General features: G+C 42.3%; 2 protein-coding genes across 4 annotated transcripts; one reads left to right on the top strand and one right to left on the bottom strand.

Annotated features, from left to right (window-relative positions):
• Window positions 1–1,348: 1,348 nt before the first annotated feature.
• LOC129601898 (uncharacterized) lies at window positions 1,349–15,314 on the bottom strand. 2 transcript variants are annotated; one of them, XM_055500827.1, is made up of 6 exons: window positions 14,717–15,314; window positions 11,385–12,434; window positions 10,199–10,926; window positions 9,805–10,123; window positions 6,925–7,646; window positions 1,349–1,484 (listed from the first exon to the last, which is right to left on the bottom strand). In XM_055500827.1, exons 1-5 carry the CDS (start codon window positions 15,108–15,110, stop codon window positions 6,958–6,960), a joined length of 3,180 nt encoding a protein of 1,059 aa, XP_055356802.1. In that variant the 5' UTR covers window positions 15,111–15,314; the 3' UTR covers window positions 1,349–1,484; window positions 6,925–6,957. The 2 variants fall into 2 exon arrangements, with proteins under 2 accessions (XP_055356802.1, XP_055356801.1); XM_055500826.1 differs by lacking the exon at window positions 1,349–1,484 and having other exon boundaries at window positions 6,762–7,646.
• On the top strand, window positions 1,631–5,379 carry LOC129601899 (serine/threonine-protein kinase pak-2-like). 2 transcript variants are annotated; one of them, XM_055500829.1, is made up of 3 exons: window positions 1,631–1,725; window positions 2,295–3,305; window positions 4,623–5,379. In XM_055500829.1, exons 1-3 carry the CDS (start codon window positions 1,713–1,715, stop codon window positions 5,297–5,299), a joined length of 1,701 nt encoding a protein of 566 aa, XP_055356804.1. In that variant the 5' UTR covers window positions 1,631–1,712; the 3' UTR covers window positions 5,300–5,379. The 2 variants fall into 2 exon arrangements, with proteins under 2 accessions (XP_055356804.1, XP_055356803.1); XM_055500828.1 differs by lacking the exon at window positions 1,631–1,725 and adding an exon at window positions 1,745–1,969.
• Window positions 15,315–15,504: the final 190 nt, after the last annotated feature.

Here is a 15,504-nt window from a genome sequence, read left to right as displayed (position 1 = left end):
GGTTTCTGGCTCCAGCATTGTCAGGTTTTTATTCCATTTGTTTGTCACTATCATCTTTCCAGCTGGCGGGTTTCGTGCCGGCTAGCTAGTTACGTATCTGTATAAGCTCTTCAAAACTTACCGTTATCTCATCCCCAAAATCGCAGTTCAGCTCGCTACTGACACATCGAATTGCACCTCTTTTAATAATGTTTGATCCGCAAGAGATATTTACACTAGAAAGCGCAGATATGAATTCAAAACGACACATGAAAATATTTGCTGATTCGTTTTACACAGTTATACAGACTTGGCGTAGCAGGGCCGTATAAGGGCGGCGCTCATGTACTCGTATGTAATCCACAGATCGCTCTGTAGATGCTCGCGTCTACCGGAAGCTCTTGAGCTATGTGTACGGTATATAATTTATTAAAAACTGCCGCAAAGCCATTCAGCCAGACGCCGAAACGATTCGAATACTTCAAAGAATCGTGCGGTGCGGACTTCTTGTACCTGTAGCAGACCTAAACTCCCCTGATCACCATGACGTCCGGAGACCAAGAATACCTCCGTAGTATATTTTTGCCCACTCAGCTGTTCACCACAAGTTTCTGCTATTTTGTAAAGGTGACTAGTGTGATGGCGCGCTATCGTGTCATCGTACACTCTACATTAGCCTGAGGTATGACCTCCGCCGGAAAGAACGTCTGGATGTACCTGCGGCAAAGCTACGAATTGGAAAGACAACCCTGGCGATGAGGCTGAAAGATTTGTTTAACAAAGCAGTGGGAAGCGGAAATGAGTTGTCTGGTTGTGGATCTGTTAAGACTTTCCTGTTCTTGTTGAAATCAAAATATTTTTCTTGTAGTTCTTAATTTTTCTGTTTTTGTCCAAGTATTGTACTGACTATACCAGCAAGTGCCTCGAGGGTTTGTCTGCTCAATGAATAAACTAAACTAAACTAACTAAACTATGAACTACGTACGAAGTTAGATTGGCATGAAACCATTGGTGCGCGCAACATGTTAAGAAGTCATGGGTGAAATAACATTGCGACCGCTTAAACACACGGCGGTGTGCCTAAAGTCTCCTTATTAAATTTGAAATTTCGCACAACCATAATTGTTTCTTTTTACCTCGGTCTTTTACGTAACCAGTGAGCACAGCCAAAAGTATCACGTTTTTACGTCCATGTTTAGTTGTTAGTTGTTGAAGCCGCAATACCAGCAAGCGCCATCATAGCGGCGCAGTTAACACGTTTTAATTTTTTAGCCGAGTACTACCGAAATATAGTCAAAGCTTCTGTGGTCATTTGCCATCAGTAAAGTTACCCGAATAGCCTGATCATTTAATTTTGCTACTAAGTTTTGTGGTTGCTCTATTTTAGGCTCCTAACAGTTGACCAAAACATGTACGACTCATTCACAACAAGCATTCTTAATGCATCCGGTATGATCCATGCACAGTCCGTCAGGCCTTCCGGCGATTAGCTTTGACATTTGAACCTGAAAAGCACCGCGTTAAGTTGACTCAAGCGATACACCGTATAGTTGTACAACTATACAAATAACAGTACTATTGTAAGTAATTTACAGCCTCAGAATGTTGGCAGTTGCACGCCATGTACACAACCGTTGTTATCGGCACACTCTATCTTTGAGAGTGGTCCTAGCAGTGCAGCAGACTGCGGTAAACAGCGATCGAAAGTAAGTACGGTTCGCTGAGTATTCTCGATGCGCTACATGGGTAAGTAGTTGCCGTACACTCAAACACCATAGCTGTTCCAGTTTTACTAGGGTGCAGAAGAGTTTTTAGTTGAGTAATTAGTGATGTGAATATCGTTTTCTCGGAGTAGTTTAACTTTGAAAGATTCGGGAAATATTGCATTGCGCGTTAGAATCTGTTTCCTAATCATGAAAACTTGATTGTAATGAGTAAGCGTGCATAACTGTTAAATCTTATTTAATCTCCATGGCCCTTCAAAAGCACAGTAAGTATTTAATACGGGAAGGATTACGGTATTATGCTTCGGGAGCACTATTTAGTGCAGTAAATTAATGCAGATAAAGTTATACTCCTACGGGCCGGGCTACGGCGCATTCGTCCAAAATTGAAAATAACTGCTCTATGCGAATACGTAGAATAAGTACAAATAGCGTGGTTTATAACTTTTGTTGTTTTTTTCAATTTTCACTATTCTAAGATCAACACAGGCGGACAATACCAACTGGGCAATGTGCTGTATTGCAAATGCAGTAACAGGAATTATTATTGTGAGCGGCAAAATTGTTTTATCAATGAGATGGTTGTTTTAGGATTGGAATATGAACGGCTGAACTTAAAAGACATTCGAACGAGCATTCGTAACGTCGTGGATAGTGAGTTTACACCTGGAAACATTTTTCGTGACAATGTGGTATACTTCGAACGGGATAATGGCGAAAAAATATATAGTCTCGATAGTTGCAAAGATTTTAAATCACTATGGATGGAATGGCGGCAGAACAACTCTAGCAACATAATTTACATACCACCGGAGGTGTTTTTACGCGAATCAGTTGAGGAAAAAAACATAGATAGCTGGACGATCGGATGTTTGTTGGTTCAGCTATTAAACGACTACGCCCCATTACAGCTTGTACGTCATTGGCGATATTCTAAAGAAATCGAATATTTTCGACCTGAAGGGGAAGACATTATGAACAAACTGAAGCAGTTTTATACTGAAGTGCCGAAAGAAAAAGGTCTAATTATTGGTCCACTAATTTCTTTCCCTGAACCAGTACCGATTTCTTGCGAAGATTTCTTAGCACGTTGCCTGGAGCTTGATCCTGGCAAGCGAGAAAGTCTAGATAAACTCAAACTGCATCCATTTCTCGATATGACAAAGTCCATCAATGATTTGCGCGACCTGGACAAAGCGTATTACCGCCAGCCACTGCCAATCACCAATAAGTTCAAGGTTACCAATGTACGAAACCAACCATTTCTAAGGAGTGATCCGGCCGTTACCGTTCAACTTGGCGACTTGCATTACGAAAACGCACCTGGGCTCTCGCAGAAGGCGGTTGACATTTGGCGCTTTACCATGTTCGATGAAAAGAAAGATGGCGATTCGTATACTAAAGCATTCGGTAAACTGCTGCATGTTTTGGATTTGGAAAACAGCGGTGACACTAACTCTAAAGAGCGCACCAGTTTTTATGGAATTCGTGCTCTACAAAAAGGACATGAAAATATTGTTCACCATTTCGGTTGCCAATTTAAGACATCCGGCACCGCGTTTGCGCTCCCAGAGTTTCAAGTGTTCGCGGAACATTGCCCAGGTTAGTCGTAAAAATCACCAACGCTTTGCCCATCATTGCATTGCCATATTATCTGGGTGTTAAAGCAGTGATGTAATGACGCGATGACGTCGCTCAACTGGTGTGCTAAGGATAAAAACTATCTTCTCCTGCCTGGGTACCGTCTGGGGCACTCGTTAATTTCATGCTCACTATCGTGCCGACCGACACCTTGCTGGTGACTTTTCACTGACCGGCAAATTGTTTACCCGACATTTTGTTGAAACGACAACTAAAATGAAACAAAACTATGATCGGCATGTTGCTGCTAACGACATTCTGTTGACATAAGAAAACACCAGAAGCACGAGAAACGAATACGAGAGCCTTAGAACAACCAAAGAATAACATAAAGATGACAAAAAAAGCAATTCAAAAAATTTAGGAAAACCTACAAAAACGCATCAAGAAACCTAAAACACCGAAGACAAAACACCAGAAAGCCAAGAAGCCGGGAACCAAAAACCCATTAAGCAAGCTGTCGGTCAATAAAGTAGTTTTTGCAAAAAGTCAGACAGCATAATTGTAGAAAATCGTATTGTCGGACAGTAATCTGTCGGGCATCAGGTTGTGTTAATCAGCAATATGTCAGTCAACAAATTGTCGGGAAGCAAAAGGGGGGTCGGGGCAACTGAAGTGCAACCCTAAAGGCACCAACTGGCACCTCATGCTGGTATCGTTCCTGTTGCATCGAACCATGTGTTAATATGCATATATACCATTTAGACTTTGACGTTGCATTAGTATAAAACAACTGGGGAAGGTATGCTTTCTGGTTCTGGCTGGGTTTGCCGATAAGTTTCCAGAAACGCCTTTCCAGCTCTGTTTACTACGATTTAGACAGTGGCGCTTCTATCGCATAAATAGTGATTTTCAATGCTTCGTATTTTTCCATAACACGCTTATGTGAATCGAATTATGAGTTGCGATTTCACAGTTCGACTACAATTCAATTACGCTTTGCTAAATAATACAAAATAATAATAATATAAGCGTAATTTTCTTTGCAAATCTGCTCTTACGATGCTTACGTATTGAATAGGTACTTACTACGTGTAGAGTACCCAAGACGCCAAGACCTACGATCACAGACATGAGACATCGTATTTTTCGGGATAAAGCAAGCGCGTAGAACGTAAGGGTCAGCAGCTCTTTTCGCGTTATGGTCTTTGCAGAACTAACTTCCTGAGATTGCTTTTCTGCAAGTTTCCGTGCATGCCCTTGATGTCGTTCTCGCACCAGTTTTTTTCCCATTTTTTACTTCGTTAGTTATGATTTCGTATCTTTTGTGTTTCTTAGGTGGAACATTCCAAGAGGCTGCCAACTATTATTTACCAATTCAAGTGGTTCAAAAGTGGCTTCGTTCGATGCTCTGCGGATTAGAGTTTTTGCATAGCCATGGAATTATACACCGCAACCTGAGCAGCGGCATGGTGTTTTTCAGTGAGGCTGGTTTTAAGGGCACCGTTAAGATTGGAGGTTTCCATAATATGCGACAACTGGAATCAGAACGCACCACAAGACATGAAATAAGTGCTCGACCCGGGCTTGACGGTCGTTTTGTTGCGCCGGAAATAGTTAATTCTTACGACGGTGACGTCAACATTGGGCGCAAGAGTGATATTTGGAGTTTTGGCTGCGTCGCTTTGCATTTGCTCAGTGGCCAGCCGCCTTTGTACACAGGCGCAAAGGACAAACCAATTGCAATTGAAATGGCTGTTCTTTATCATTTGAACAGTACAGTCGAACCTCTACCGCACTTCCCGGAATGGATACCGATTCGTATAAAGGGCTTCCTTAAAGAGTGTCTAAAATTCCAACCGGAACACCGCCCAACCGCCTCCGATATTCTAAAAAACGATAGTGTTTTTCCGCTTCCTGACTCTGCTTCCATTAACAAGTACGATCAAAACCGGTCAGTAGGACCTAAGCTAGACGGAAGTATAATTACCTACTGGGAAAACTTTCGCTGCTGATGCTATGCAACGTTGATTTAACATTTCAAAAAACCTGCTGCTTGCTGTGTTAAAGCGTATAAATCCGATATCACCTTTCACTTTTACAGTGCTATCGACTTCAGCCATCATTGCCCTTTTCATGAAACCGTGCTGGCTAAGGACGGCCGCAATAAACATAAATTTATCGAAAACGTAAGGCTCTATAATATTGTAACAATACACTCTGCGGAATCAGAGCACAGAAAAAAAAGGACGGCTATATAAAATTCTGGCGTAAGGGACTACAAAATTAAATACGTACATAAGGTTCCTGACCAGAGGTCGCCCACCGGCTCACCCCTCGAAAACGTGTCCACTTAAACGTTTCTGAGGGGTGAGCTTATTCATTCTTAGGTTTCTGAGTCTCTGTATATTCATTGCCGAAGCGATAATTTTTGAAGTCTGTTGTAATGTTTGTTTGTCTGCCTTCATTCAAAACATCGGTTTTTCCTGAGTGGTGGACCGCTAGACGGTCTCTGGTGAGTGCGACTGTGACCATTCCTTAATCTGCACTGATGCCAGTTTTGAACCACAGTAAGCTTCAAGAATTTTAAAGCATTATTAACTGAAGTGCAGATAATAGATATTGCCGGATTCCACATAGTAAAGAAGCAGCGGTTCTTCCGTATCCTATTGCTGCTACTAATGTCCGCTCGCCTTTCTTGTTGTCTACTTTTTCGAGAGTTTGCATAATGCGTCGTCACGCTTCTTGAAACGGTTACGAATAACCGTTTGGCATAATGGAATGTAGAGAGTAACTGTTATGTTTTCTACAGAGAAGAGCTTTAACAAAAGAAAAATGTTTGAATTGTGCTAAGCTTTTAATAAGAACGAAGAACGAAGTCACAATTGGCAAACGATAAAACCGCTTTTTTTCCTAATACTCTCAGGATTGCACTGATGCCGTTTCGTAACGTGATTTTGCTCTGCTTGAACGTCATAAGGCAGCAGCACAGCAATCATGAGGGCAGCAATACAAGAGCAGGAATATCGAGTCCACCTGACCTGTTTTGTTAAAATCTTATCACTCGGTTTCGCTAGCTGGCACATATGAAAGCTGATGCAGCACTGAGTGCGAATTACCCACTTTTCTGTAATTTACCCATTTGTATGGCCACAATGTATCGTTTCCACAATTTTGGGGTATGCAGTCATACACTCATACTATGGGGTAACCCGATTTTACCCAAAATAGGTGGGGTGCGCCCGTTATCCCCGCCCTTGTACTAATTCAGTGCGAATTTATTCTGTGTGCGACTGCACAATGAACAGAAAAACTGTCGATACTCTCTAATACGTATTAATGTTATTATGTAACGACCCTGATGTTACGTTCCGACGTATGAAAACATGTGCCAATACAACTGTCGTAAATAATATCTAAGTGGGTTTAAGTGGTAAATAATATTTAAGTGGGTTCCTGTTTACGGAACGTTTCTTTTAGCGGTTCAATTATTTTGGTTCATGACTGAATAAAGAGCACGAATCCCACATAAATGACATGCCCAGCAGCGTCTTGTTCAGACTTTTGTAGATTTGTCATCGTAGTCTGTAAGAATTCCAAACAATTTGCCAGACATTCCAAACAATTTCCCTGTACCCACCATTTAAATTTCGCTTCCGTGTACTTATACAGCCTATAACAGTGCATCTTTCAGGCTACGCAGTTCATCGCTTAAATCGGTTGCTGCCATCCTCTTCTCAGGGTCGTAATCCAGGCACCGTCCGAGGCATATGGCTGCCTGTTTCCATGCCTCCGTCCGTAAAGGAATGCTGGACAAAACGGACGAGATGTAATCCGAATCGCGGTCCATAATTTTCTTAACAATATACAGGTCTGAAACTTCGTTGACCTTCTTTTTATGATCCGAATGAATATTGTCTCCGACTGACTCTGGAGAGTGGCATGCTGGGTGAAGTTTTATCTCATACTGACCTTCAATAAATAAAGCTAAACGCAATATAATATATCCCATGCTCCAAATATCACTTTTTGTCCCAATGGTTTGCATCTTGTCACTCAGTCCTAACCGCTCTCGTAGCAATTCGGGTGACATGTATTGATAGGTGCCAATTCCACCGGAACTTGCAGCATGCCCACCAATTTCGATAAAGTCGTCCAAATCTCCTATCAGCATTTTCATGTGACCGTTTGCCAGATGTTTCATTAACACATGCTTAGGCTTTAGGTCACCATGCACTATTTCGCATTTGTGGAGATAAGAGAGGCCTTCTGTAATTTCTATCGCATACTGAAATGCTGTTCTCCATTGAAGCCGACCACCATTCTCCTTAATTTCTATTAGCAGAAACTCTAAGTCACCCCCTGCAAAACAGCAAAACCCGATACTTTAAATTCTGGTGCTCGGTACTCTGCCGGTACTGGCAGGGTGTAAAAGGTGGCAATGGCACCTGCCACTGCCAATTGCCACCGGCGATGGCTTGTGCCATTTCGCGAGTGGCAAGCGGTAAAACATGGCAGTTTTTAGAATTGCGGAAATACCTGGAAATGATTCTTTCAATAAGAAAAGCTATTGTAAAGTGAAAGAGATCTCATACAACTTACCTTTGAGTACTCTTCTCTACCGCGCCTACCAAAGCAGTGCACGCTGCAACGTATAACACTCTTAACACACTATACAACGTATAACGTCGTATAACAGTCTTAAGCGGAGTTACTACTCGTTTGCACCCCTTTTGCTAGAAAAAAAGCCATGAAGGTCTCGTAAACAGTTCCATAGTGTACGTTACTGCTTTCAATGCTCAGAACATTGAACTACACTGATTTAAACTCAAAATGTGCGCGCAATAACCGGCTGTTGTGCTATCACGGGAAAAAGTTTAAAAAATCAAACGCGTAAAATAACTCAGCTATCTACCGAACTTTATGAAACTTTCCCATATGATAGAACCACATATGAAGGACATTCTGAACCGATATCATGATGTAATCATAAAAAACAAAAGTGCAGCGAATTTTCAAATATTTTAAACTCGTATAACTCGGTGAATTTACTTCGGATAACCTTTATTTTGGTTCAGAATGTGTACAGGAATACACTCCATAAGATGAAAATAATTGTCAAACTTAAAATCGGAGAAAACGCTGAGTTATTTGATCAGTATTTGTAACTTTGTCGCAGGGGCGACCAGCTGCGACGCCCGAAAACGGACAAACCGAAAGACAACAGAAACGAGCAACCGTGCGAATTTTGTTGTGAGCAACCAGAACCGACCGGAAACATACTATGCCGCCTCTCTCTATATCGGTGCGGTAGCGCCGATATATATACGAACAGACACCATGCCCGGAAGGGCAGAAAACATAAGAAAACATGACACAACACATATGGCACGGGAACTGCTCGTGACAACTTTGAGAAATTCAACTTTTTGTGTTGGGCCAGATAGGCCGTGCGAGTTTTGTTGTGAGCAACCAGAACCGACCGGAAACATACTATGCCGCCTATCTGTTTTTGTGTTGGGCCAGATAGGCCGGAGACCAGACTTATTCTTGGTGCGACTGCTGCGTATCCTGTTGTGTTGTGTGTATCCTGCTTCGTATCAGGTCACGTATTGTAAGGCCCCTAATTGTTTCCAGTTTGCCTAGCACCTTCAGCAGCTCTGCAGAGTCTGCACGCTATCGTCAAGTAGTTTGTTTTTCGTCTGTAGTCTGTGTGATTACTCAGGGGCACTTCTCGAATTTATTAAGAATTCTTAGGTTTCATAAGTTTCTCAGGTTTTCCAGGTTCGCTTAAGCTTACTTTCCAGCTCCTTAAGATAATCTTATGTTTTCATAGTCCTTTTTAGAGTTTTTTTACGTTTTCTTTAGTCTTTTCAAAGTTTTCTAGATTTCCGGTTTTTTTAATTTTTAAAATGTTTACTGATATTAAATTTTATGAGTTAAAACTTAGACGTTTACGGGCTATTCCATATCATCAACATCTAATAAATTTGTTGCAAATCGAAACAGCATACATCTCTCGAAAATTTAGACATCAGTGCATTTGGTTACCAACGGTTAGTGATTATAAATATTTTCATTACCAGTAGTGTTTTGAAAATTACGATTAGCGATACCAGACACGACTACGACTCCCTTACATCACTCCTTTACATGTCCCTTACATTAGGCCAGCTATAAAACGCTACGAATCTAATAAGTCTGAGTAACGAGAAAAACTCAGAAAACCTGCAAAACCAAGAAAAGATAGGAACCTTAAGAAATTTAAGAAACCTAAATATGCGGCGACCAACGGCAGGTGGTCGAAGTGGAAGGATAGCTAATGCAGTCTCGTAAGCTTATTTACTGAATTGAAAATACGATATCTTGGCATTTTCCACTTGCCATGTTTTACCGCTTGCCAGTAAGCTGCCACTGCCAGTGGCAAGTGCCACTGCCACCGTTTACACCCTGTTCTCAGTACCAATTATTTAGTAACAGAATACGATTGTTATTTCGATATAATTATTCGTGTTCGCACCATCACAGTAATCCATCGTATGGGAAGTCGTGACTTTCTCGATGTCTCTGCTTATGGAATAACTGAAGTAGGAAACGATATTCTCGTGTTGTAGCTCCAGTAGCACCTCAAATCTGCGGAACGATTCAGCATAAACTTCCGTGACTCCTGACATCCTTGGATTCGACGCTTCGGCATCCTCTTCGGTATTCCCGGGACTCTTTGGATTCAGCGAACGATTTTTTTCAATAATTTTAATCGCAACGTTTGTGCCATTTGCGGTGCTGGCTTTGTAGACTTTGCCAATGGCGCCCGCTCCAATTGGCATAGTTTTGGTATACTGGAAACAAGCAATACCATTCGCTGATGGTTTTGTATAACCTGTTGCTTAAAAAACTGCAGTTAACTGACATACTTGAGAAGACTTCAACATGATTGGTGAGAGCTCATCTTCAGTTTTCCTCTGTAATGTCGTCAATACTGATGCGTCAGGGCCTACTTCATTCACGATAAATGGATGAAACTGTAGACTGTCACAAGTAGGCCTGTTTGTTGACGGTTGTACGAAGCATGACTGCACGAAGTTGAGCCCGCCCGCATTGTCGAACAGAATGCGGCTGTAATCAGGTTGGGCGTCTGTTTCTGTGAGCTGGGCCAGGTTACGTACAAATCCTGCTAATCCACTAGTGGAACCAAACTCATGTGTTTTTCCATTTTTTTTGGATACCCATGCCGGCGCTATCCCTCTTTGGTACATTTCAATCACCGTGCAGCCCAAACTAAAAATATCCGTTGCTGTTCCTACATTGTCCTTTTGACCACTTGGTGAAAACGAAAGTAGCTCTTGCATTTCTTTGGATGCAAACTGCGCAGAACCTTCCGGATAGGACACAAAGTTTCCCATATTCGAGTCGAAATTATGGTATGCAGCTTTCTCAAACCCCGTGATTTTCAGTAAACATCGATCTTTCAAGTGCTCAGTTTTTCTTTTAAGTACATTAAAGCATCGGATGTCTTTATGTACAATATTATGCCTGTGCAGTATTCTCAGTCCTTCAAGAATTTGTCGAGTAATGTTAGGGATAAATGATTTTTCAAAAGATTGTCGTGAGCTTAGGCAGTCTGACAATCGCTCATAGGCATCTGAAAAGAGAAAACGCTCAAAAATCGTTTGCCCTTTCCTTTCGTATTTTTTTATATAGTACATAGCTGTCTCACTGTCACTGGTCAAAAGTGCAGTGAACTACTCGTTACACAGTGTACAGCATAAATAAATCAACACTTACCGGGCGTAGCAAACCTCGATTACAAATTTACGTTAAAGCTAAGATATGCCACACAGGCAACAACCAGGCCTGTTATACAAAAATGGACAAGTGCAGTAACAGGGATTCTGGTCCTACCGTTTTTCTCGTAATCTATCCAAAAATATTGCGCCAGTGGCAAACTAGCAAAAGGTTATGGCAGCGCAGCTGGCGACAAAATATTTAAGGGAAACATGGCCGAGGTGATTCCGCAACGCAAACAGTCACCAGGAACTGGGTTATGGCTTCATACTTGTTATTTCACAGAATAAAATGCCCTAATTTCTTGTATCTTACCTCCGTGCTCCGTAAAGACATGTATTTCCAGCAGGTTATCGCATAACACCGACGTAACATGTAAGTGCTGAATTATATGCTTGGTCCTTCGTGCCACGTCTTTTATGAGCATCTCATACATTCTCTTTTTATTTGCAAATACAATTTCATAGTCGCTGTCCCCGGTACTCCGTGAGGACACGATTGTAACGTCGCAATCGCAGGTCATGGTACCTTTTGCCATTTCCGGTAGCGTGACTTTCTTAAGAAGATCGTACTGTCTGCGTTCTTGTTGCTCTACATCCGTTAAAGTAACAGCTTGCTGTTGAGGCAAAACTGAGTTTCCATCCGTATTCACCTGGACGGGTAACAAGCTGTACCGTTCTGCGTGAAACCGTTGCTCTTCTGCCCCAACAAATTTCGGCCTTCTTGGGCAAAATAGATAATAGTAGGAAGTGAGCAGCATGTCCAGAAGCTCCGAGGCAGATGAGCGTTCGCTAACGTCTACGGCCAGGCAACCGTTCAATAAGCTTAGAAATTCAGACGAAATATCGACCGAACTGCCTGCAAACGTCTTGGGTTGCTGTGGTCTGTAACCATGTCCAAAATACCGATGCACACTTTGGAAACTATCTGACATGGCGTTTGGTTTTATTACGTCCTTATCCGTTCTGGCAAATACAGGAGGTTGACCTTTCTGCATCATTTGTATTACCACGCAGCCGAAGCTCCAGATGTCCGTTTTCCGTCCAACATAAGAAGGCTGGCTTTGCAGTCCAGCCGATAGTGCTGCCATCTCGGGTGAGACAAATGGAACAGTGCCTGCCGCGTTTCTCAAAGTGCTGGGCGGTGTCTGCGTTCCATCAAAATGTTTTATCATCGTTAGACCTATTATCTTAAGCGTTTTTGTGGCCGCCATAATGATAAGATTTTCCCCTTTTATGTCTCTGTGAATGATTTGGTGACCATGAAGAAACCTGAGTCCTTCCAGTATTTGCCTTGCAAACACGATAACTTCGTTTTCGCTGACTGGAACGCTTTTCGTTTTCATATGCTCATCCAACGGCACGCCTAAAACAAACAATTTTTATTCTAAGAAATAAGCTAGATTGCAGCAGCAAATCTATTAACTAGGAAAGTGCGCTCGCTTTTTGCGGGCACTGCATGACCGAAGCGTAGCAGGAATATGTGTCTAAATTGGAATAGTTTGGGCAAAGCCTCTAATGGTAAAGCAATTTGAGCTATTTTCACAACAGCACTACCAGATTGCCAATGTAATCGGGAAAGCCGTCTATGTAACAGAAAATCCGTCCACTGCTCTAATAACTTTGTTTTCGCAAGCGAATGGTTTTTTTAAATGTAACTTCTGCTATACCAAACAGATATCATGTTGTTTTATTTTAGAAATATTGTTGTCCCTGCTAGACAAACTTTTCTACTCTAGATGTTGCAGTCTTTAACACCGGACGCATGTGGTATATAATATTTCAACAACATCTCTCACATCCCAGGTTTTTTACGGTTACTCTGCAAGAACAATCCCGTCTTGATTAATAATGCGATGTTATCACTTTTGTTAGGCAGTAACAGCACTTGTGGAATGGTCCAAAAGGTCACACATTATTCTTTACTACGGGGCAGTCATCTCAATAATTTTACCAATGGTGGCCAACGAGTTCCCATTCTAGCGATCGTATAAAGGATAAAGCCAGCAAAAACATCTGCTGGGCGTTTTTGCCGGTCCGGTTCTCTCAAAATTGATGCAGTTGAGATCATATACACGCAATAAGAATTTAAAGCCGCTAGGAGAGAGGGCGGGTCCAGTAGCTTTGCCGGTAGGACTTTTTGTTTTGTCAAATGGTCTACCTCTGTCTGTAGCCTTGACGGGCAACGTTGACAGGATATTAAACTTATTAATGTTATTACAAAATCCTGGAAGAGAAAAATTTACGTACGACGGATTTTTTTTTAACCGACTGATGGTTCTGTCAGTCCCAAGCGCATTGTTAGCATTTGGAAAACAGATTCGAAATGTTTCCATCACCACAATTTTTATAGGTCATGAGTGTATGTGGCTACGGTGCCCATCCTTTTTTAGATCAGATGGTGGTGACCAACGAACTGGCAAAACAAGTTACTCGGGGTGCAAGCGAGTACGGTTACCGTGCTTGTGTATTTGTCCTTAAGGTTTGTTGGTGGCAGTGACCGACGAACGGACATCGCCAGTTACATCGGATGTGACTATATACGGCCACCGCGCACTGGTGCATCTCTTCCCACTGCCACCGTGCATATGTGCATTTGGTGGCGGTGACCGACGAACGGACATCGCCAGTTACATGGGATGTGAGTATATACGGCCACCGCGCACTGGTGCATCTCTTCCCAATGAACCGTGCATATGTGCATTTGGTGGCGGTGAACGACGAACGGACATCGCCAGTTACATGGGATGTGAGTATATACGGCCACCGCGCACTGGTGCATCTCTTCCCAATGAACCGTGCATATGTGCATTTGGTGGCGGTGACCGACGAACGGACATCGCCAGTTACATGGGATGTGAGTATATACGGCCACCGCGCACTGTTGCATCTCTTCCCAATGAACCGTGCATATGTGCATTTGGTGGCGGTGAACGACGAACGGACATCGCCAGTTACATGGGATGTGAGTATATACGGCCACCGCGCACTGTTGCATCTCTTCCCAATGAACCGTGCATATGTGCATTTGGTGGCGGTGAACGACGAACGGACATCGCCAGTTACATGGGATGTGAGTATATACGGCCACCGCGCACTGGTGCATCTCTTCCAATGCACCGTGCATGTGTGCATTTGGTGGCGGTGACCGACGAACGGACATCACGCTTCCCATTAATTCTGAACATAGAGGACCTCGCTACGCTTCGGTCGACAAGATAACAATAAATTTATTACCTTTTTCGCGTTAAATTTGTCCACTTAACAGTTATCATGTTTCAGCTTTTTTAATAACGTTAATGCAATGCACACGCTGCGCGCGCGCTGTTCGTAAATTCTGTAGTTCAAGATGTGTGCGCGGCTACGGTAGTCAAATCTGGAAAATGTCGAAAGTTGTGCGTCGTAGGTTTTTCGTGTCGATTTTTGCTTTATTAATTTAATTCATCTGTTTTATCTCGCCTCGCATATTGTGGCAAAATTAGCCGTAGTTAATATTCAATGAAATTAAACCCGTCAGTTGTTCTGCGTTTAAGAAAAGAATTAGTTTAAAGAACGTAAATTAGTTAAATATTGTCCAATCGTGGCTATGGAAAATCGTTAAAGCAAAGCATGGGGATTACCTATAATACTCGTATTATGGGTCCTTACCTGCGCAGTCTTCGGCTAGAATGTAAAAATTCCGTTGCGCGCTTGGCTTTGGAAATGTGTAATCTATTCCGTAATAGCACTGCACGGCATCGCTTTTTATACCATCGACGAAGAGTTTAACAAGCGGCAGTAAATCTGTTCTTAATTGCTGGAAATCCGTTCTCGAATCGCTCCCTGAGGTTGTTCTTACTGTCAGTTCGGCAGCCGTAGGTAACGCGAACTTCATAGTTGCCAAATGCTTAAAACCGGAGTTTTCGAATTGTAGATCTGCCTGACTACCACATAAATGCAAGTCCGTCTTCTCATTCGCCGTTGTCTTTAGCGTTACACGGTATCTTCGGAAATTTGCTGGCGAAAGCTGCTGTTGAAACGCACCAGCATAAATCGATGCCATTTTCAAATCTTTAGTACCAAAACTGATTTAAATTTTAGTTTCTTGTTAAACGCTGTAGAACTTCGTTTTTTGGGGCCTATAAAAGTGAACTATTTTGTGACAATCAGCAGCGAATAAGCGTAAATGAATAATCAAGAAGTTAAATCTATTTCCGGCGCTCATAAAGTGCGCACTGGAGTATATTGTACTTCATCGTTGTTGAAGAAATCGATATGTTCAGCGCTAAAAATTGCATACTGATTGTGCGCACTGCGTACCGAGTGTACACAGCTTGAGGCATGTAAGTGAGCGCGCACCAGTTTTCCATGATGCAGAATGTTTGTCAGAAGCAAAGTCCATCGGAATGCCGTTCAGCCCGGCAGTTTTAGAGTTCTAATATTTGTGCAGCTGATAA

This window comes from Paramacrobiotus metropolitanus, unplaced genomic scaffold (genome assembly GCF_019649055.1).
Source record: "Paramacrobiotus metropolitanus isolate TYO unplaced genomic scaffold, Prichtersi_v1.0 Parri_scaffold0000295, whole genome shotgun sequence".
NCBI classification, from domain to species: Eukaryota; Metazoa; Tardigrada; class Eutardigrada; order Parachela; family Macrobiotidae; genus Paramacrobiotus; species Paramacrobiotus metropolitanus.
The sequence above is the reverse complement of the archived record's forward strand: the minus strand, read 5'-3'. Positions and strand labels throughout refer to the sequence as shown.